Source organism: Puma concolor, chromosome B1, assembly GCF_028749965.1.
Source record: "Puma concolor isolate L17-30 chromosome B1, mPumCon1.1.hap2, whole genome shotgun sequence".
NCBI classification, from domain to species: domain Eukaryota; kingdom Metazoa; phylum Chordata; class Mammalia; order Carnivora; family Felidae; genus Puma; species Puma concolor.
In genome coordinates, this window is record NC_141670.1 from 103,481,057 (window position 1) to 103,504,833 (window position 23,777).

The window sequence follows — 23,777 nt, forward strand, 5'->3', positions numbered from 1 at the left end:
TAAACCAAAGAAATCAGGAAAGAGGCTGTATCTTTCTCATCTATATTTAGTATTTCTTTAGTCACAACACTGTACATTAAGGAAGAAATGATCAAAGGATCAGGGAATATTAGCTCTCAGTCAGACCTTGGGTCATTATAGGCCACTAGTAGTCTGCAGGTCCCTGAGGCCTATTCAGGGGGTCTGTGATTTTGAAACTCTTTTTCATTACACTAAGATGTTATCTGCCTTTTGCACTGTGTTGACATTTGCACTGATGGTTCAAAAGCAATGGTGGTTAAGTACGGTTGGTGCTTAAACATGAATCAAAGCAGTGGCTTCAATAGTTACTGCAATCTTCATGCCACATATTGGCAGGAAACAAAACTACATAAATATGTCCGTTGTGAAGCAGTAAAAGTTGTTAATTTTAAGTCTCAATTTGAATACATTTCTTTCAGATATTATGTGTGATGAAATGGGAAGTATGCATAAAGCATTTCTACCGAATACTGAGGGGTATTGTCTCAAGGAAAAGCATTTGTGTGATTATTGGAGATGGTAGCTGGAACACTTTCTTTAAAAAAGCACAACTGACAAAAATTATGATTAGTCAGACTAGAGTATTTGGTATACACTTTCTTGTGAATTCAAGAAGGGAACCTATCATTTTAAGGAAAACAACTGACATTTGTTGCCAATGCTTAAAATTTGACCTTTTAAGCATAAATGAGAAGTTTGCAAAATTTGTTTCCATGTCTGAGGTAGATAGCTTTCCAATATTTCACAACTTTTCTGATTAAATCCATGGTGATATCAACATATAGGATTTCTTTGATGTTATATAATGAAGACACATTCCACATTGCAATTAGCTTGTAAAAAACTACCATTTGTTGACAATAAATTTCATGTAATAAAAAATAAAAGGCCAAAAGTTACGAGCATAAAAAAAAAAAGAAAAAAACTACCACTTGTTAATTTTGCGCCAGATTTTCTTCATATACTTAAATAAAACAACCCACATATACCAACAGATGGAATGCAGTAGGAGATCTGGGACTTGCTTGTCTATTCAGGTGGACAGTAAATAGATTTGCAAACACCAATTTGCAGACTTTTTATCTCTTTTTTTCTCCCAAAATATTTTCATTAAAATTTTATGTAGTAAGTTTATTTTTTTTAATTTTTTTAATGTTTATTTATTTTTGAGACAGAGAGAGACAGAGCATGAATGGGGAAGGGGCAGAGAGAGAGGGAGACACAGAACCGAAAGCAGGCTCCAGGCTCTGAGCCCTCAGCCCAGAGCCTAACGCGGGGCTCGAACTCATGAACCGTGAGATCGTGACCTGAGCTGAAGTCGGATGCTCAACCGACTGAGTCACCCAGGCGCCCCTGTAATAAGTTTATTTTTAAGTACACTTTTAAAATTCCAGTTCTAATTTCTAATTTTTTTTTTTTTAATTCTTGAGAGAGCGAGCACAAACCTGTGAGCAGGGAAGGGGCAGAGAGAGAGAGAGAGAGAGAGAGAGAGAGAGAGAGAGAACCCAAGCACGCTCTGCACTCTTGTGGAACCTGAATCGGGGCTTGAACTCACAAAGCCTGAGATATCCTAAGCTGAAATCAAGAGTCGGACACTTAACCGACTGGGTCACCCAGGCGCCCCTCCAGTTCTAATTCTAATATAGTAAATATCAGCAGATCTTATATAAACAAAAGGTCTTTGGGGTCCTCAATAGTTTGTTAAGAGTTTTGGGAAGGGGCTGTAAGGCCATAAGTTTGATAACTATTGTGGTAAGCTAACTCCTGTAACGGTGGAACCTAATTCTTTGAAGGACTCTTTCCCGTGTCAGTAAAATAGTTCAGAGTCAACATAAGTTTCACATCAAGGGTCTACACTGAGAAAGACTTAAAGAGGTGCTTCTCTAGACCGCGGTGGGGGTGGAGCCAAGACTGCGTCTCCAGTCTCCCTGGAAACCACCTTTCTCTAGTGTCCTGGGCCTAGTCCTCCGTTCCTCTCCGCCTGTGATTGGAGCAGGTTAAGTCAGTGGGCGGTTCTTTGGGAGAGGGGCGGGGCTTTCTCTTTTGGCCGTGGGCTCCCCTCGCGTGAGCGTATTGACGTCACACTGGACGCCGCAGCCTTGACGCCACGCCTGTGCATCCCCAACTGAGGCCGTCGTAGCGGGGGTTGGCCTTTCGAGGGGACGCGAGCGGGACCCTTGAGGCCTGAGGTCCAGCAGCCTCTGTTCCCGTGCGGTTCCGGCGCTGCCCCCAGCATCGGTGCCACCGTCATGGATCTAAATTTAAACCGAGCGGATTATTTACAGGTAAACCTGAGGGAATAAAGCGGGCGCCAAGCGGGAGGAGCCCCACTCCCTGAGAGGATTTTGTCCTTCCACTGACGTCTGTCGGGGTCGCCCAGAGGGGGTGCGGCGGCGAAGGTGCAGGGCTGGGTGCTGCGCTCTCGTTGTCGCTGTCACGGGCAACTACTGCTCGCCCTTGAGGGTCCGCGGGGACTTGGAAAAGAAGCGGCAGCCGCTCCCGCGTTCCTGGAGGCTGCCAGCATACCTAGAATATATAGAATGTACATGTATACACTTAGAGTATACCTTGAATACCTAAAAAGAGCTGACGTGATCTCGGATTCCTCTTCAAGGCCGTACGCCTCCCAGGCTGCAGCTACCTGTTGGCCCGTAACTCCGGGAATCTCCCTCCATCTCTCCCCAGCCCCTTCTCCCGAGCGCCAGACACTTCTCGCTTTGAGCTGGACGTCACCAGCCACATAATCATAAAAGCCAACGACAACTCTTTATTGCACATGTAATTTCTTCATGAGCTTAACTTACATTACTATTTACTCTTCATAAAAATTCTCTGAGTAGATAATGTTATAGATGGGGATCTAGGGACTCAGAGAAAGTAATTACTTAACAGCGAAAAAGGATGAAGTTCTTAACTTGAAACAAAGTCTCTGACTCCGGAGCTGGTGTTCTCTCTCTTACACTATCCTGCCTCTCAGTATTTCAGCTCTAGCCATTCTGTCCCTCTTTTTCATCTCCTTTTTCAGTGATCCCGTTTTGGCTCATGATACAAAAGTTTGCCCCCTCAGTTTCCCTGTTAGCTATGCTAGGTACTTTTCACCGTAATATCTTCCTTAGTGAACTGGTCACCACATTTTGCTACTGCTTTTGTCTCCTAAACATCTCTTGACTGGTCCCATTTTTTCCCCATCTCCATTACCCCCAATTCAGGTCCTCATCTTCTCTTTCTCCAGTAATTGAAATAGCCTCTTATTTGGGCTCCTAGCCTCCTGCTTCACCTCCCTCCAAGCCATCCTTCACATCACTTGTTAGAATGATGTTTCAAAAACGCAAATCTAAACAGATTACTCTATTTTTTAAAAAAAATTTTTTAATGTTTTATTTATTTTTGAGACAGAGAGAGACAGAGCATGAATGGGGGAGGGTCAGAGAGAGAGAGGGAGACACAGAATCTGAAACAGGCTCCAGGCTCTGAGTGGTCAGCACAGAGCCCGACGCGGGGCTCGAAGCCACGGACCGCGAGATCATGACCTGAGCCGAAGTCGGAGGCTTAGCCGACCAAGCCACCCAGGCGCCCCCTAAACAGATTACTTTAAACTTTAGTACTACTCCTTAGAATACAGAAGAAAGTTGTACTTCTACACTATATGTAAATCCTTTTATGATCTGTTGTTTACTGCAATGTCTGTCCCATTGGTCCCCATCCTCCCCACGTCTTCTCTCATACTGTGCGCCACTAGTGACAGTTCCCTGCTGTTTGCATCTTCCATACCTTTTGTAAAATAGTCCTCACTGTGGGGCGCCTGGGTGGCGCAGTCGGTTAAGCGTCCGACTTCAGCCAGGTCACGATCTCGCGGTCCGTGAGTTCGAGCCCCGCGTCAGGCTCTGGGCTGATGGCTCAGAGCCTGGAGCCTGTTTCCGATTCTGTGTCTCCCTCTCTCTCTGCCCCTCCCCTGTTCATGCTCTGTCTCTCTCTGTCCCAAAAATAAAAATAAAAACGTTGAAAAAAAAATTAAAAAAAAAAATAGTCCTCACTATCAGATTGGATGACATGACCCTCAGCATGTTCGGTGTTTCGCAGAAGTCTTCTATGTCGCATTTTTAATAATTGTAATCTATTTCCAAAGATTTTTAATTACTGTACGAAAACGAATAACTGTATGAAGGTTTTAATGAAGGCTTCTAGAAATATGTGTTCATAAAGTATGTTGCCACTAGTGTCACATTATTTTTGGCTTGACAACTTTATAGCATAAATTTTACTACTTTGGGGTGGTTCCTCTATTTTGTCATTTGTGGCATATATTTCATTAGAAAGTAAGTTCATCACTGATAGTAGTTGTTTCATATCACTAATTGCAATACACAATGAATTGAATCTGCTGGTTCTTTTAATCTCTTATGTAATCACTTCAAATTAGTGTATCAGAAAACATTCACTAGGTGGCTGGTGTGTTTCCTTAGGTGGGAGTGACCTCTCAGAAGACTATGAAGTTACTTCCTGCCTCAAGACATAGAGCCACACAAAAGGTACTGTACAGATCCTGGTTTCTCCCCATCTCTTTGCTCTGACAGAGAAGAGGTTTATATTCCTTTCATTATTAGTAAGTTACTCTTTTTAAAATGCTGATGTTGGGGCGCCTGGGTGGCGCAGTCGGTTAAGCGTCCGACTTCAGCCAGGTCACGATCTCGCGGTGCGTAAGTTTGAGCCCCGCGTCGGGCTCTGGGCTGATGGCTCGGAGCCTGGAGCCTGTTTCTGATTCTGTGTCTCCCTCTCTCTCTGCACCTCCCCCGTTCATGCTCTGTCTTTCTCTGTCCCAAAAATAAATAAACATTGAAAAAAAAAATTAAAAAAAAAATAAAATGCTGATGTTAAAATGGAAATAAATATCTTTTAATTTGAACAGAGGTTGGAATACCAAGGGATATCCACAGTCAGTAATTTTCTTGGATATTCTAATTTTTATGTACAATCTGTAATAGTTTGAGCAAACTTATTGAAAAGTATATTCCAAGCTGCTCGATAAATGGTGTTGACTGACTGAAAAATATATTCCATTCCCCTGTTAATAATTTACTCAGTGTGTAATTGTGTGTACTAGATTGTGTATATGAAGAAGAAACATAAAGCACATTAGGATATAGAGAAAATTATTTTTATTTTTTTATTAAAAAAAACTTTTCTAAATATTTATTTTTGAGAGAGAGAGACAGAGACAGAGTGTGAGCAGGGAAGGGGCAGAGAGAGAGGGAGACACAGAATCCTGAAGCAGGCTCCAGGCGCTCAGCTGTTAGCACAGAACCCAATGCGGGGCTCAAACTCCTGAACTGTGAGATCATGACCTGAGCTGAAGTGGGACAGTAAACTGACTGAGCCACCCAGGCGCCCTGGGAAAGTCCTTTTTAAACTTCATTGTATTTTTAAGAGTAATTAAGTATTTTGATGTTGAACTTTTTATTTAATTAATGATAACTATATTTTTTAAATATATTTTTAATGTTTATTTATTTGGGGAGGAGGGGCAGAGAGAGAGGAAGATAGAGAATCTGAAGCATGCTCCAGGCTCTGAGCTGTCAGTGCAGAGCCTGATGTGGGGCTCGAACCCGTGAACTGTGAGATCATGACCTGAGCTGAAGTCGGACACTCAACCAACTGGGCCACCCTGGCGCCCCACAATGACAATAATTTTTGTAGCAATATTGATCCTATGATTTCTATAAACCAATTATAATTTCTTAGTAGACTGGTAGGATATTTTTTTTTTTTTAATTTTTTTTTTCAACGTTTTTATTTTTGGGACAGAGAGAGACAGAGCATGAACGGGGGAGGGGCAGAGAGAGAGGGAGACACAGAATTGGAAACAGGCTCCAGGCTCTGAGCCATCAGCCCAGAGCCTGACGCGGGGCTCGAACTCACGGACCGTGAGATCGTGACCTGGCTGAAGTCGGACCTTAACCGACTGCGCCACCCAGGCGCCCCTATTGGTAGGATATTTTAATAGCTGCAAAATAAATACAGTATTCTGATGTAGTAACATTTTACTAATATAAATCAACATATTTTTCATTGCCATTTATTGTATTTGGTCTACTAGATCAGAACTTTTCAAATATTTTTAGCCTTAAGGCCCTTTTACACTCTTAAATTATTGAGGATCCCAAAGAACTTTTGTTTATGTAGGTTATATCTATCAATATTACTGTATTAAGATTAAAACAAATATCTAAAATATTTGTTATTTTATTTTTTAAACAATACACCCATTACATGTTTACAAAGATAACATTTTAATAAAAAATAACTGCATTTTCAAAAACAAAAAGAGGATTTAGTGAGAATAGTGGTGTTGTGTCACACTTTTGCAAATTCTTTAGTCTGGCATAAGCAAGGCATCTAACTTCTCATATCTGTTTTCTACATTCAATCTGTTGTCTTGGTTGAAGCATACAAAGAATATCCAGCTCACACAGACACAGTTGAACTTAGGAGTTATTTAAATAGCTTTTCCAGGTAATTATGGCTCTTCACATATACTTGACAAATAGTAGTTACTTAAACATTAGTTGCAATGTGGATTAAGAAGCCATATTGATTAGCTTTTCATACTTTGATACATTAAAAACCATTTGTACTTTGAATGGATCTTTTACCCATGCATAGTTTTATAGCATCCTGTAATGGTCATTTGAGATTATTGGTTCATTGAGATATACATATCTTCCAAAAGTTGAATGTTCAAATGTTGATTGTTCCAAATGTTATTATAAAATATAAAGCAAATCACATTTGTTGATGTCACTACTGATTTCATCAGAAAAGTTGTTAAGTATGGAGTAGCTGTCCAGCTCACAGTGGCAGATTCGTCTTCCGAAGTACTTACTTTCACTTGAAAACCCAAATTTTATCATTGGGAGCAAATACTTTCAATTGTTTTCCTTTAAAATGACAAGCTCACTTCTTTTAGTTTTTTTGTTTTGTTTTGTTTTGTTTTTAATGTCTACAAATACCAAGTGTTAGTAACAGCTTGTTATTAACCATTGTCTTCTTTTTTTAATGTTTATTTATTTTGAGAGAGAGAGAAAGCCAGGGAGGGGCAGAGAGGGAAGGAGTGATTGAATCCCTAGCAGACTCCCGCGCTGTTAGCACAGAGCTGGGTGGCAGAGCTGGGTGCTTGCAGGGCTTGATTTACAAACCATGAGTGGGATCATGACCTGAGCTGAAACGAAAAGTCAGACACTTAACCCACTGAGCCCCCCAGGCACCCCTTAACCATTGCTAATAGTTGCTAGTTGTTCTTTCATTCTTAAAATTGTGTTTCTTGAAAAAATTGAATAGTTCAGCTTGTGACTAAAACTGGTATTAAGTGTTTTTTGGTATGCAGCAAAAGTGCTTTATGCATATTTTTTATTTTCTCACACTAAATATTAAAAAGACATGATTCAAGGGCCAAAATTCAAGAAGATTAATAATTTTTATTGCTTCATCAAGAACATTCTTACATGAAGTTTGATTTTTTTCTTTACTCTCAAGTGGTGATGAAGATTACAGTGACAACTGGTAAGGTTTGTTGTCATTGTTTTGATTCTTGCCAGACACCAGCAACTTTATCCACAATTGCTCTGCATCATCATTGTAAATATCAACATAGCAAAAAAGAAAAATAAAGACTTACTTAGAAAAATAGTTTTCATTTTCCAGATTCCCTAAAACGTTCTTGTTGACCCCAGGAATCTAGGAATCACACTTTGGGAATCCCTGTAATTATTGTTTTCACAAATTATTGGAGTAGTGTAGTGTTTAAAAAAAAAAAAAAAACTCAAAACCTTAACTGTTCTTATGTATTTTTTCATCTGAATAGGAATCTGCCAATACCAAAGGTCCATAAATCTCCTGAAAATGTGTGCATAATTATTTGTGAATGTTCATTGTTCTAGAAAGAAAGTCCATAGCTTTCATAAAATGCACAAAGGGATTTGTGATCCCCACACCAAAGTTAAGAATCAGGGACCCAAGAATGTGGCCTGTGCAACATCAACTTTTTGATAATTGAGACTTGTTTTGTGTCCTAATACATTGTCAATTTTCTAATGTTCCTGTGTGCTTGAAAAGAACATTTATAATGTACTTAGGATGAGTGAATTGCTTATTTATGCACGTGTGAGCACACACTCACACACACATATCCTACACATATGTACATTAATGTACACATACATATGTACATACATATTAGATCAGAGGTAATTGTTTTTCTAATCTATATCCTCTTTTGTCTGCTTGTTTACCAATTCCTGAGAAACAAGTGTTAAAATCTCCCTCTGTATTTATTTCAAAATAATCCATTGGTTACATGTTGATAGTTGTTGAACCTGAATGATGGATATGTGGGAATTCATTATAATATTCTGTCTGCTTTTGCATAGGGTGAAAGTTTTCTATTAAGAAGGTTTTAAAAATATCAAGTAGGTCAGTCACAACTTTACTGATAATCTGTTTTGAAAGTTAATCTTAACATATTCTTATCCTCTAGTTAAGGAAAAAAATTACCTCCCTGACATTTCTGTTTCTGTTCTCTTGCTCTCTTTACATTGTAGGAACAGAATATATGACCAATAACTTCAATAATGATTCTCCCTACCTTCTCGTTGCCCCTTTCTTGTAATTTCTTGGAGTATTATTTTTTGTGTAGGCACTTTCCTAGATTTTCTGATCTCTACTTTCAAAATTATGATTTATATTTTGAGATCTTGTTTACCCCATATAAGTTAATAGGACATAATTACAGTAATTTCATATTCTCTTCAATCTGTTGTAGGTGGTTATTGGAGATCACGATGGGGTAGTTATGTGCTTTGGAATGAAGAAGGGAGAAGCAGTGGTATGTATGGGTTTTTTTTTTTTTTTTAGGAGAAAAAAGGATTTTCCTCTCTCTTTCTTTCTTTCTCTCTTTCTTTCTCTCTTTCTTCCTTCCTTCCTTCCTTCCTTCCTTCCTTCCTTCCTTCCTTCCATCCTTCCATCCTTCCTTCCTTTGTAGGCTCCACACCCAGCATGGAGCCCAATGTGGGGCCCAAACTCATGACCCCAAGATCAAGACCCAAGCTGAGATCAAAAGTCAGTCACCTAACTGACTGAGTCACCCAGGTGCCTTGAAAAAAGGATTTTCTAAAAGAGAAACACACTACTTGTTGAATACTCTTAGGTTAAAATTGTCCTAAAAACAATGAAAAATGCATTGTGAGAAAAGTAGTTACATGAAGTATGAGGCTACAGGCAAGACAACAGTCATGTTCTAGCAAGCTGTAAAACACCTTTGACAGCCTAGGGTGATACATTAATTTTCTATGGTGTGTAACGGATTACTTTTGGGTGTTTGAATCAATACTATTATCTCATAGTTTCTGTGGGTCAGGAATATGGTTTCGTGTCTTACTTACATGGCTACAGCGTAGATATTAGCCAGGATCTATTCCTTTTTGGACCTGGGGTCCTATTCCAAGCTTACATGGTTGTTGACGGGATTCAGATTCTTGCTGTTGTAGGACTGAGGTCCCCATTTTATTGTTGTCTATAAGCCAGGGCCTGCTCTCAACATCTTGAGGCCCCCACAGTTCTTTGCCATATGGTCTTCTCACTGGCCCTCTCATGGTGACCTGCTTCAAGCCAGCAGGAAAATCTGTCCAGTCAGCTAAGGTAGAGTCTTATGTAACTTATGTAACATAATATAACATGGAAGTGACTATCCCATCACCTCTGCCTCTTAATGTAACCTAATCAAGGATGTGATTAATGCATTATCATATTGACAGATCATAGTTTACAAGTAATGGGTCTGAGCTGTGAACACTTATATATTCACTATACATTATGTAGAATTTATAAAAAAACTGGATAGGGTAAAAACTGTCAGAAGGTGCAGTGTTTCTATTATTTGTACATTCTCCCAGATACTTTATTCTCTGTATAAAGTCATTGGAGGGGAGGGAGAGAAATTGGTGCCAATAATAAAATGGAAAATAACCAGGAAGAAATTAATAATACAAATGGTATTTCCAATTAGATATCAAGTTATACATTCAGGTTTTCAGTAAATTCTACAATCTTTTACTTATACTGCTAAAATTTATAAAAATTATGAAGAAAGCAGGAGAGATTACTTTTAAACAGACAATTCAAGTGTAAAAAGATGTCCATTGGAGCCAGTGGGGGGAATCTTGTTAAAATGCAGGTTCTCATTCAGTAGAAAAGTCTGCATTTTTAATAAGGTGAATCATACTAATCGCACTGCTTAATGAACTCTACTTTGAGTTGCAGGAGTTTAGATTTTAATGATGTTGCTGAAATATGTGTGGCAATAAATATTCTAAATTTTGAAGATATTTAGCCAAAAACTTTGAAGACCCACTGAAGTAAATACATTTGTATCTAAAGATGTTTCTATATAATGGAACTATAATACTTTGTGTGTTTGAAATCACAGCGTTTTTTATGGTAAAAGAAAATGCTTACAATAAATTTGTGTACTTAATTTTTTCCCCCATGATTTTTGCAGGCAGTGTTCAAGACTTTACCAGGGCAGAAGATTGCAAGATTGGAGCTAGGAGGGGTTCTTAATACACCCCAGGAGAAAATTTTTGTTGCTGCAGGATCTGAGATTAGAGGCTTCACAAAGAGAGGAAAACAGTTCCTCTCTTTTGAAACAAACCTCACTGAAAGCATTAAAGCTATGTATGTTCATCCTTTTTTTTTATCTTTACATATCCATTTACAATATTTTGGATAGGTGACAAACATCAGATTGAGTCTCGTATCTTAATAGATTTCCTGGGAAGTAAAATTGCCTAAAGGCACTTTGTTAGTAAGAAACTAATTAACCTAGAATCAGTACAAAATCAATTGGTTGTTGAAATGTTTTCTTTTAAAGACTCTCATAGTATTTATACATTAATTTTTGACTAATTGGTTCAATTGATTCATGATTAAGGTATAAAAGAAAAAAGTAAAAGAAATCTAGAGATGTTTAGGTTTCTGTTCCTTTGATGTCTCTGGTAATTTTGGTTATGAGGTAGCATCATTTTGTTAAAAAGCTGGCCGTCAAAGTTGGTAACTACCAATAGGATATAATTTTAGGTAAATCAGTTAAGACCCTGAGTAAAAATAACTCCCTTAAGGGCTTTTGGATATGTGAGATTTTGCAGTTTAAATTTTAGTTTTTTTTAATCATGGGGGGCTGAAAAGCCTTTAAAGTTTATCCAACACACTGTCCTCAAACCTACTACTGAGGAGAATCCCTTGGCAGCTTAAAAGAGTAGATTTCTTGTCTTACTCATACCTGCAGAATTGGAATTATTAGGAGTGGGTTAAAAGAAAAAAGTTCTTCATTTGACTATGATGCAGCCAAGTTCTATAAGCAACCAGACATTGGTTTGAAAACTGCTAACTCAGTTCAGCATTCTGTGTAATGCACAGCTGTCCTGTATAATGCATGTCTCATGTCCTGACATCCAAGCCGCAAAACTTTGGTTTGGTGAGATTAGGTAAGATTTAAACAATGGTACATGGGAGTGAGTTCAGTGGTTTAATAAGAATAGAATACTTTTGAAATGCTTTTGTAGATAGACATGGTCAATGATAATTGTAAAATACTAAAATCAAAGTAATACATTAATAATTAGCATAACTCACAATCAGAAGGATAAGTGGGCAAAGGTTTGAGAAAGATAAGGAATTTCCTAGACAATAATCGCTTTTGCTAGTTTCTTAAATGTTTTTATTGGAGTGGCAGTGGCAGGATGGAGAAGATCTTTACTTAATTTTTGAAAATTTATTGTCTGAATCCCCAAATTTATAAGGGTGCATAGGAAAGCAAGGTTATAACTTGGCAAGATTCAGTAAGAAAGCACTTATAACAACTTACAAGTTGGTTACCACTCATGCATCCCTTCCCTGCTTAACGTTTCCATCTATCCCTGCTCTTGTCAACAATAGTGATTGTAAGCAGTACTTTGGAAAATGTGTAACTGCAATATAATTGCAAATGTAATACAGATGGATTTCTAGATGAAACTTTAAGTCTTCAAAAAGAATTTTGTTAGTTGATAAAAATGATATTGAGGACTACTGAAATCATATGCAGAGCCACAGAGTGAGGCCACTTAAGCGATAATTGAAGAAGAGAAAATCAATGAGGATAATTATAGGATAAGAAATAATTTTAATTCCAAAACTTTTTAACTAGACTTTAGAAGTTTCACCTTCAAATAAACCTTCAAATAAAATTACCTTCTTTATTATCACCTTCTTTATGGTTATAGCAGTCTACAAGTGAAAGGTAATATACTAGTATATAATTTTTGTCAAGTTTCAGCTCCCCAAGTGAAAACTGGATTCGATATAGAATTAGAATGTTGTTGTGATTATTGCCTACATTTTGTTAAATATAATTTAAAATGAATGTTTTTCATTTTTTTCAAGATAAAAATCTAATGAAATCATTTTTCTCACTGTTTACCATTTAAAGTAGATTCATTTCCAACAGCCTTTGCTAGACAGTTCAGAAAAGTAGTAGGAAAGCTAACTCTAAAGCTAAAAGCTACCTAGTGCAGTCTACTCCACTACTGGTTGTGTGCCATTAGGCAAGTTACCTAACATTTTATTGTTCTCTGTCAAAAGGAATAATAATGGTCCCTGCTTTATAACATTATGAGGATTAAGCTAATCCATGTAATACATGTAAATCATTTAGGACAGTGCTTGTCACATAGTACGCATTTAAAAAAAGTTCCTTTTTTCAAATTGTCTTCAGATATAGAAGTTAAATTATCATTGTCTTTGTTTTCATTTTTTCTGAGCTTAATTTTTGAGATGCCTAAGACCTTAAGGTCTTCACAGCTTTCAAAATCAATGTTATACCTAAAGGCTAAAATTAAGTGGGGGAAATGAGGGGGAAAAATATCTATTCTTTAAGTCTGTGATAAAATGATAGAAACTGTATAAACTTATTTTCATCTCATAAAAGTTCAGGAGTTTTCTATGCTTATTTTTAAAAATATGGATATTTTATATTACTTTTAATGTTCTCAGGCATATATCTGGCTCAGACCTCTTTCTCAGTGCAAGTTACATCTATAACCATTATTGTGACTGCAAAGACCAGCATTATTACCTTTCCGGGGACAAAATCAATGACGTCATCTGCCTTCCAGTGGAAAGATTACCTAGTATTACACCAGTATTGGCCTGCCAGGACAGAGTGCTCAGAGTTTTACAGGTTTGTGTGATTTGCATTTTTATAGTTTTTCATAATTTATGTTAAATAAGTATTACTGAACAATGTGTATTTAAGTTAAATTACTTATTACTGCCGCTTTAAATGTCTTACTTAAAATTATATCTGGAAAAAATGCCTTTTAATTGGTATGCTATTTTTTTTTTAACTTGAGCCAAATGTATTAAGATCTTTGGTGAGTTTTAGGCATACATGGGAAAAAGGATGCTTCCTCCCAATCCCATACATAATTTCTGAGTTAGTCCAGTTTGAATGGAGTGCCTTTGCTATAGAACCCTTCGCAGCTTTTTTTTTGGCTTTCTTCCTTCATTACCCTTCCCTCCCTGCCAAAATCAAATAAATGGAGGAAATTGGGTTGGGGAGCGGATGTTAGGCTTTAACAAAGAAGGAATAGTTGGGATCAAAGGATGTATCATTTGAGTTTATTCCATATTTATGACAGTATGTGCAACAAAATAAGCACTCAGTAAATACTTGTTGGATGAATAAATGAATGATAGAGGGAAAAATCATTTTATTGTCCTTATATTTCTATTAAAAACCATGATGCATAAGGTATTGTTATTAGTATAATAGTTACACCTATGTCTCTTCAAAAGTGACTTTCAATAAAATACACATACATACAAACACCAGGATCCATAAAATAAAGTTTAATGCAAATAACATAGAACAGGTAGATTATTTGGATCAGAAACTTGGGCTAATGATAGTGCAGTTGAATAAAAAATCTTGCTGTTTATTCTGTGCCATCACAGGCTATCTCATTCTTTGGAATTTCATAGTCAGATGGCCATTTCTTGGTATTAGTCCTTTTATAGAAGGAAAAATCCAATGGTTCTATGAGGTTCTCCCCGCCCCCCCCACCCCCCTGCCAAGGGAAGATAAAGTAATGTTCAAGATTCATTCTAGAGAGATGAATAATTAATTTCTTCCATAGCCTGTACTCCCAAATATGAATTGTTTGAATAAGGCTTTTAAACAGGAGCTGGCTAGAATTCAGTTAGAAATTGTTCCAGCTGATTCTAGGATTCTGCTTTGTTTAACTAGAAGAGATCCATGTACTTGCTGTAAAAATAAAGAATTCAGTAAGGATTTGTGGGAAGTTACAGCTTGAAGCCTTTGTTCTGCCCTTCATATGTCCTTCCTCCCCTTTACTGCTCATTATCCATTGCCCCAGAAGAAGCCTTTTTTTAAACAGTTTTCTTGTGGATTCTTTTGTGTTTATATAGTTGATATATATGAAATTTCAAATGTAATTATAAATAAAAGATAAAGCACATGACTTTTATATATTCTATATATATTTAATTTAACAAAAAGGTCATTACATATTTACTATAATTTCACATTTTTTTCATTGAATGATTTATTATAGTTATTTTTTCCATGTAAGTGTAGATACTTATAAGTACCCTATTCTTTAATAGCTTCACAAAATACTGTGTACTAAATGAAAACATTAGAAGTGGCAAAATTTTAAAAAAGACAAATAAATGGATGTAACTTATTTTCTTATCTAAATAACAGGTCATTCTGCCTCTCACTGGAATAGGTTTTGGAAATACCCAAATACTTATTGGCCATGTGACTATGTCAAGTTAACTGCTCCCAACTTCAGTCTCTTCTTCTGTACAATGAAAACACTGAGAACCCACCTGCTGGTATTATCCAACTAAATGAAACAATACATTCAATGTACTACCCTAAGAGATAACACCCTAGATGTTGGATATTGCTGTTCTGGTGATACTCACCACCTACCTTCTTGGAGTATCAAAAAGTGTAATGGCACATTAAAGAGTGAGAAGTCCTGTTGAAAAAAAAATCTGCATAACCTTCTTGTGTCAGTTACCATCCTGAGAACCTGGACGACCTCTTAAGGTTGACGAAGAGAATCAGGTTGAGGGTTAGGTAGGGGCTATTTTCTGCCTTAGATGACACATGTCTGATACCACTCTGGGACTAGGGTGGCAAACTTCATTCACATTTTTCAGGAAGCAAAATTGAGCCCCTGGGCTTGTCTTTTTCTTAGGAAGTAACTTTGGGTCTGTTTAAATATTTGTGCTCTGAGTTAAAGAAAACAGAACAAACAACTTATTCCTGGAAAGATTTGATAGGAAAATTTACCAGTGTCAAGTTTTTGGGCAAACAAAGTATTTAAATTGAAAACTTTTCTAAGTGTTGAGTATTTTAAATATTTCTTCATGATCTTTAAATATTATATATTTTAAAATGAGTTAACATATACAAAATTGCTAAAGAAATGCAAGTTAATAATCACAGTCTAACTTTTTTCAGCAGTTTTATTCTAGAGTTTTTCTTTATATGAATACTGATGTTATCACGGAGTATGTATACTAAATTTATGTTCTGTTTCAGTTCTAAAATACTTGTTCTTCTTCAGGGATCTGATGTGATGTATGAAACTGAAGTTCCTGGCCCACCTACTGTTTTAGCACTACACAACGGAAATGGCGGTAATCACAATAAAATAAGGAAGTGTGTTATGTTATTTAAGTCTAGATATTTCAGGTTTTTAATCATTTAACTATATATTAAGTATAGTTAATCATTTAACTGTATGTTAAGTTTTTAATAATGTAACTATATGTTAATGAACTGGAATTGAGACAGTAGTCTGATAACTTGCCAGTAACTAACAATAATGAATTGTTGAACTTTAATTTTCAGTGTTCTCATCTTAAAATTAGATGATGAGGAAGGGTCTTATCTCTTAGTTTATAAAATTCTGTGACTATATAACCATCCTCCAAAATTAAGTTTTCTATCTTTTTATATTTTTTAAATGATATTTTTACATTAAAGTCCATGTATATGAAAATTTTTTTCAGTTTTAAGGTGATCTTATGAGTCATGAGATAAGTATAACATGTTGACTTAAAAAAAATTTTTTTTTTATGTTTATTTATTTTTGAGACAGAAACAGAGCATGAGTGGGGTAGGGACAGAGTGAGAGAGAGACACAAAATCTGAAGCAAGCTCCAGGCTCTGAGCTGTCGGCACAGAGTCTGACACAGGGCTCGAACCCACCAACCGTGAGATCATGACCTGAGCTGAAGTCGGACACTTAATCGACTGAGCCACCCAGGTGCCCCTAACATGTTAACTTTAATTATAAACTAGGTGACTCTGGAGAAGACCTTTTGTTTGGAACATCAGATGGAAAACTTGGGCTTATTCAGATCACTACCTCCAAACCGATACACAAGTGGGAAATTCGAAATGAGAAAAAGCTGGGAGGTATGTTTTTGATGTAGTTTAGATTCTGAAATGTCATTCATTATTAAATATCCTAAATTTTATATAGTTCATTCTGTTTTATTTATTCACAGTATTTGGTAAGCTTAACAATTTACAGAGCCACCTCAGATTTATTTACTCTTTGTTTATTTAGCAGGTCTGTCATACTTTGGCATCATTTTTTAATTAAGAAATGTTAATGGTAATTTAGGATAGGTAGGCTTTTGTGGGCTAATGTCCATCCGTAGTATCAAATCCGTTATTCACTGTTTGGTGTAGGAAATTAATTGGAATTTAGGAATATTTGATATTAAGCAAGGAAGAAGTATAGTGAGTCAGGGAATATTCCGGTTTTCTAAAGGATTTATACCTTTCTGAGGAAATTTATATCTGACTTAGAAAGTAGTAAGATGGCTATTTATAGGTATAGTAATTCTATTCATGTATTCATTTATTCCTTCAACAAATACTTGTTAGGGGAGACAGAGAATAAACAAATGAATAAATAGATAACTTCATCTAAGTCATCTGAAAAAAATATCAGACAGTGATGCATTAGTGATAGGTGGAAGGAAGAAAACTAAATTTAGACTGGGTGGTAATGGAAGGTGTCTTATAAAAGGTGAAATTTGAGCCGAGATCTGATTCATAAGAAAAGGAGCTAGTAATGTAAAAATTGGGGGGAAAATTATGCTCCAGAAAGAGGAAAAAATCAGGGCTGAGGACTTGAGGCATAAGTAAACTTGATTCATTTGAGGAGCAAAGGGAAGGTCAGTGTGGCTAAATGCATTAGCATGACAAGACAAGTCAGAGACTTAGCATAGGGCCAAATCATGTAGGTCCTTGTGGACCTTGGAAAAGGATTGAATTTTTATCTATGTGCAGTGGGAAGTCTTTGGAGAATTGTAAGTGGGAGTATGATATGATCTAATCTAACAAAGCAAAACAAAAAACATACCAGGGAGAATGGATCTGGGGGAAGCAGCTCAAAATTGAAAGTGTGGCAATCAGTTAGGAAGTCATTGTTATAGTTGTTATAATTTATTTTAGTCTAGACTACAGATAAGTGGCCTGAGCTAGGCTAATGGTAGTTGGAAATGGGAAGGACTCAATTTCAGTATATATTTTGGAGATAGAGCTGTTAAGATTTGCTAAGGGATTTGGTCTGGGCAGTGAGAAAAAGACAGGAATCAGAGATGTAGTCTAGATTTTTGGCCTGAACAACTGGGTGATAACCTTACTGAAATGAGGAGAGTTTGGGGAAGGACCATTGATGGGGTGCGCTAAAGGGGAATGAAGAATTTTCTTTGGGGCATAGGACATTTGAGATGCAAATGGACGTCTCAAAGAAGATGCTGTATAGGATCTTGGATGTAGAAGTCTGGAGCTCTGGGGAGAGGCCAGAGCTAGAGATAAAAACTTATGAGCCATTTCCATTTAGATTATATTTAAAGTCTTGGAAATGGCTGAATGTGGGCAGAAAAGGGGATACCTGATTATGCTTCAAGTTTTCTGTTATTTGTTTTCCCATTCTGATTCAGTATATACATGTTTTCAGCCTTACTTTGTCTGTACTTGGCCCTAATATTAGTTTTATTAATAACTTGTCACCTCTTTCCTCTTTTTTAAAGGTATTTTGTGTGTTGACAGCTTTGACATTGTGGGTGATGGGGTTAAAGATTTACTTGTTGGGAGAGATGATGGAGTGGTACAAGTGTATAGTTTTGACAATACAAATGAGCCTGTTCTACGATTTGATCAGGTCAGTTCATTTAAAAAGACTATATATACTTATATTCATCAAATAATTATAGAGATGATTGTGATGTTTTGGGTTTTATTAAATTAAATATATTAAAATATTGTGTTTGGCTTAGAATATTGCTGCTTTGATGTTATCAAAATCTTCTCTAGACTGCTCTTATGTTTGAATAATAGACTATGGCCTTCCAGATAAATAATAAATTGCTTCTTCATTTGGTTTCTAAATATTGTATACCTGAACTTTAATTATTTTGCCTTAGTTTCTACAATGCATAGTGGATTACAGGAGTAACATTTATATGTTTGAGTAACAAACAAGACTGTTGTTTTAAAGTAATAATGTTTTAGGAATAAACTCATGTTGTTAGAACAATATCAAAATATCCTTGAGCAGAGAGAAAAGTCGCAATTTCACTTCTAACCACCCAAGACTTTACCAAATGAGAAGAATTACTAAATATGAGTAGTTTTAGTTCACAGATTTTAATGTAGTTAAGCTTGTTTATGCCAAGGTACGGAGTTACATGGAGAATCAGTCTGCTGTAAAATGAATCTTTCGTTTTCATGAAGTGGTGTTCTCTAGTCCAGGGTTTCCCATCCTGCCTTATGCAGGATGGATTGAGGCTGTTTAAAAAAAAAAACAACAACAAAAACCACAACCAGTATCAAGTTTTCTTTGTCTGATTTCACTACTAGTGCTTCCCCTCAGTCCCAGCTTTAACTGTAGATCAGCAAATACAGATGTTTTGATGTATAGATAAAGGTATTACATAGATAATATGGGAATAAAAATTCCCTAAAGGTTTCATAGAGGCTATCATCTCCTTTATTCATCTAAAAAAACTTTATTCTTTGTTCATTTCCAAAAACTATTTGGAAAAAACACATGAGAGGTGGTATGTAGAATTCAGATGATAGACTAAACATATTGGGAGTTTTGCTTATGTAATTTTTTTAAAAAAAACTCTTTATATAAATAAATGATTTTTGCTCATTATGTGGCTACTGTGGCTGAGTGCTACACACACATATATGAGTCATTTTCAGTCTTCTTTCCCCCAAATTTAAAAGCACTGGAATTTTCTGCCATTTGTGCAGGATTTTTGCCTCTCCAATCTCAGTGTTTCCAATGATAAGTATTCAATAAATGTATGTTGAATGTCTGGAGGGAGGAAAATAGGTTTTATGTCTTATTTTAATATGTCTGTGAACTTTTTAGCTATTAATGAAGTACTTGATCTTAAATTTATTTTAGATGTTGTCTGAAAGTGTCACATCTATCCAGGGTGGTTGTGTAGGGAAAGAAGGCTATGATGAAATTGTGGTATCCACGTATTCAGGTAAGGGAAATGGTACTAGGTAAAGAAAGAATCATTAAGAAAAAATATACATTTAATAAATTATTTTTAATGTTATTATTTAATGTTAATTTTGAGAGAGAGAGCATAAGAGCAAGCAAGCATGAGTGGGGGAGGAGCAGAGAGAGAGAGAGGGAGAGAGAATCTCAAGCAAGCTCCATGCTCAGCCCAGGGCCCAACACAGGGCTCAATCTCACAATCCTGAGATCATGACCTGAGCTGAAATCAAGAGTCAGACACTTACCTGACTGAGCCACCCAGGCGTCCCTTAATAAATTATTTTTGATGATAACTTTTTTAAAAAAAGTGTTATTAGTAAATCAGTCTTAACCTACAGCATTAAAACCTATACTGGTTAAAAACTAAGGAGGGAAGGAGTGGGTGTATTGGTTTATAAAAGAGGTAATATGTGAATAATGGAGTACTTAGCATACTCTACTTAATCTTTGAAAATTAAATGTTATTCTTTGGTTTAAAAAGAAGTATTCACTGAACTTTAGTTTATGTTTTGTTACTGTCTATATTTCTTATAAAAATTCCCTTGCTTTTGAGTTAGTGATTCTTTTACATTCTTAAAATAGCCAATGAGAGAGTTTAACTTTCCATAAACATGATTTTTGAAGGACAGTTCTAATTCATCAGGTATATTTGAACTTGCTAGAATTGTGTTGACTTATTCCATACTTGAAAACTAAAACTATAAATTGAGAAGTGAAAGATTTCTTTAATCATAGTATTATAGTAGTTTACACGAAATAAAAATAGTATCACAAATGTTTATTATGTAGTTTCTTTATGGCTTCAGTATTTTCCAGCTTGATATATTTTGTTGTTTTGTCTTGTTTTTTGAAGGAGAATAAGTCCTAGGACTAAATGAGGTTGATGTTGGTGGACAAAGGGGCATGTATATTGGGGTTTCTTTTAATACTAGCAGCACTTAATGGTGCACAATTTAATTCATCTCTGCAGGCTGGGTTACAGGTCTGACAACAGAGCCTATGCATAAGGAAAGTGGACCAGGAGAAGAAGTAAAAATTAATCAGGAGATGCAAAATAAAATTTCTAACTTAAGGTAATTTTGGATTTTTTTGTTTGCTTTTTTTTTTTATTTCATGAAGTGTGTAGTTCTTATATTTTATTGGAAGGAATTATACAATTAATTATTTTATCACCTTTTTAAATTAAATTTATCAGTTTGAGAAAATTTGCAGTAAGTGCTAATTAGTATTTTAAAGTTATAAATATACTTTTTATATTATTTATATACATATTATTACTTTTTTCTATACTGACTTTTTCCTAGATCAAAAATTACATTTTTAATTTGTTTATAGATAGTTGTAGTGTTTTGTTTTTTCACAGACATTAGAAAGAGACCAACACAGACAACTGTATTCCTTCTTAATTGTACTGTTTACTGCTCCTGTGGACCCTTATGAATCTGTAACATTGGCTTATCAGCTTTCTTACTGGAAATGAGTAATGTTGACTCTTAGGCACAGGGATTGCTTTTGTGGCTTGTTCAATTTGACAAATCCTATGAAAAGAGACCCCAGACTCAAGTAAATTTGCTTCATACAGTGAAGAAGTGGGAGTTGCTGAAACTTCTAATGACTGCTCTCCCTACTTCAACCCTTACCAACCTCTTGGGGGCAGTGAGGGCTGATCTATTTTTATTTTTGGTGGTAGTTGAGGGCTACTTAAGTTTTTAAGGCAGCAAAATGCCACAAGTACTAGTTCACTAAAGCCACACCACAGGTTACCACAAGCCAGTTTAGCAAAGCCACCTGGACTTCAAGCTCCAACGTTCATGCAATAAGGAAACCAAGTAGAATTAATGGCTATTCTCTCACATCGTCAGTATACCTTACATTTATAACCGAGTCTGTCCCTCCTGATTCCAGTGGAATGTAAGCTCATGAGAAGCTTATGTCTGTTTTGTTCATTCAGCACCTGCAACATAGGTACATATGAGGCTCTAAGTAAATATTTCTTGTACGAATGAATCTTTTCCTTTGTTTTGTTTATCGCACAAATCCCTTCCAAGCTCTTACCCAGATTTTTTCCCCTAAATTGGGGCTGGCTAAGCCTCATGTTGTTTCTCAGTTACTAGTTGCTACATTTGCATATGTTGTTTCCCTTTAACTGAAGTGACTCTAAGCAATGAAGCAATGTCTGTACAGTTGAAGGTCAGCAGAATCCTTTAAAACACTTGATAGAAGAAACTCAGCTGTACCACTGGCTCGTGATCATCTTATGGTCCCCAAAATGTTAGTACTCCACAGCCTCCTCCTTATTTTGTCTGTTTCACCTAATTTTTACTGAAAGGCACATATTGACTGGTTTTACACATTTTGTTTCTTCAAATTAAGTCTAACATATTTCTCTGCTCCAGTACAATTAGTTTCTCTTCTGATTAACTATAACTAGATTTGTGTGTTAGAACTGATTATTTTCAGCTTGCCTTGATAGTTACAATTCTTTATTAATATTGCTGGTATGGGACTGAGTTTTAATTTTTAGATTAGAGATAAATAATATGGAATTGTTTGGTTAGTCATAGAAACAAAACTTTGTATTAGTGTCATAGTTCTAGTTCAACTAATAAAAATCCGTTTTGCACAAGTAAATGTCTCAAATTCTTGTAATCATTCTAAGGACTTCAAATGTTTATACTTATAGGTGACAGTTGTATATATTTTCTCTAGGAGTGAGCTGGAACATCTGCAGTATAAGGTACTACAGGAAAGAGAGAAATACCAACAGTCTTCCCAATCAAGCAAAGCAAAATCAGCAGTACCTTCATTTAGTGTAAATGACAAGTTTACATTAAATAAAGATGATGCCAGCTACAGCCTCATCTTAGAGGTGCAGACAGCAATAGATAATGTCTTAATACAGGTAAGCCAGTGTCTAATTTCTTTGTTTTGTGATTGGATCTATTTTGCAGACCAGCCGTATGCACTAATTATTATTGAACACTTAATTTTAGACAGTAATTTTAAGTGTTTTTCTTTTAAATTGCATTTAGCTTAGATAGTAATTTTAAAGGTTTATCTAATCTTCTATTAGATAATCAGTTTGCTCATAGATTATCTAAGTTATATCTTTACTTTTTATTTATCCTGTAAGTATTAAACGAAAGATTGATGGACTTAAGTTTTAAGAGCATCAAAAAGAGCAGTAAGGGTTTTGTTCTTTGGTGATCTTAAGAGAATTTTAAGAGATGCGATTTAGAAAACTGCAGTATTTAATGCCCTTATTAGAACCTTTTTTTTAAGCTCTCAATTCTAAAATGGTAGCTTACAGTACAGCTTGCTCATTAACCACCAGTTTCTGGGTAGGTCCGTAGACAAAGTAGATATTCCCAAAAGGTGAAATATAGGGGTAATAATACACAACTCCATTCAATAATATATTTAATCAGTTTTTCTTTAAATTGTAAGATATTCAGGGAGTGAGAAAGGATGGTAGTAGGATGAATGGAAAACAAGCAGAAGATGGAAAACCCATAAGAAGATGAGAAGAGAATAAAGTGGAGAAAGAAGATAATGTTTAAAAAGATGTGGGGGAGAGATCAGATTATTAATTAAAATTTAAAGGCTGAAATCTGTCTTAGGTAATGCTAGCATAAGGGCTACATTACACAACTCTAGGAGCACCATTTAGATAGAACTGCGTGCAACAACAGTGCCCTAGGAACTACCTCTCTAGAGGAGACCAAAAATTATCTCATTTTTGTGATGTAGGTAAAAACTAAATTGATAAAAATGAACTGATAGAATCAGAATGGCCATATTATTATTTTTAGACTATGGTAACATTTTTAGCATTGACAAAAATAGGTAGAAAGATTATACTTTTAAGGGGGTGGTGAGAGATGATCGTTTATGATCTCTAATAGTCCAAATTAGAAAAAAATAAACATTGTGATATAACATTTATTTTTTATTGCATTTATTTTCTAGAAGTACATTATCAAATGTAAATTAAGAGAATTCATATGCTCAAATTTAAAGATGAACATGAACTAGAACTAAAGAGAACCCTAAGAGAAAATAATGTTTTGTAAATTTTTTAGCTTT

The 23,777-nt window shown here is 35.8% G+C and overlaps 1 protein-coding gene across 3 annotated transcripts in view; it reads left to right on the forward strand.

Annotated features, from left to right (window-relative positions):
* Nucleotides 1-2,104: 2,104 nt before the first annotated feature.
* Nucleotides 2,105-23,777, forward strand: part of BBS7 (Bardet-Biedl syndrome 7) — a 37,233-nt gene continuing 15,560 nt past the window's right edge. For 2 of the 3 annotated variants that reach the window (XM_025921680.2, XM_086704299.1), the window contains exons 1-11: nt 2,105-2,306; nt 4,485-4,550; nt 8,837-8,899; nt 10,571-10,746; nt 13,102-13,288; nt 15,714-15,786; nt 16,454-16,570; nt 18,202-18,332; nt 19,590-19,674; nt 20,662-20,764; nt 22,401-22,593. In XM_025921680.2, coding sequence (XP_025777465.1) covers nt 2,271-2,306; nt 4,485-4,550; nt 8,837-8,899; nt 10,571-10,746; nt 13,102-13,288; nt 15,714-15,786; nt 16,454-16,570; nt 18,202-18,332; nt 19,590-19,674; nt 20,662-20,764; nt 22,401-22,593 — 1,230 coding nt within the window. In that variant the 5' untranslated portion in view covers nt 2,105-2,270. The remainder of the gene's footprint in view (nt 2,307-4,484; nt 4,551-8,836; nt 8,900-10,570; nt 10,747-13,101; nt 13,289-15,713; nt 15,787-16,453; nt 16,571-18,201; nt 18,333-19,589; nt 19,675-20,661; nt 20,765-22,400; nt 22,594-23,777) is intronic. The other variant, XM_086704298.1, reaches the window with a different exon arrangement.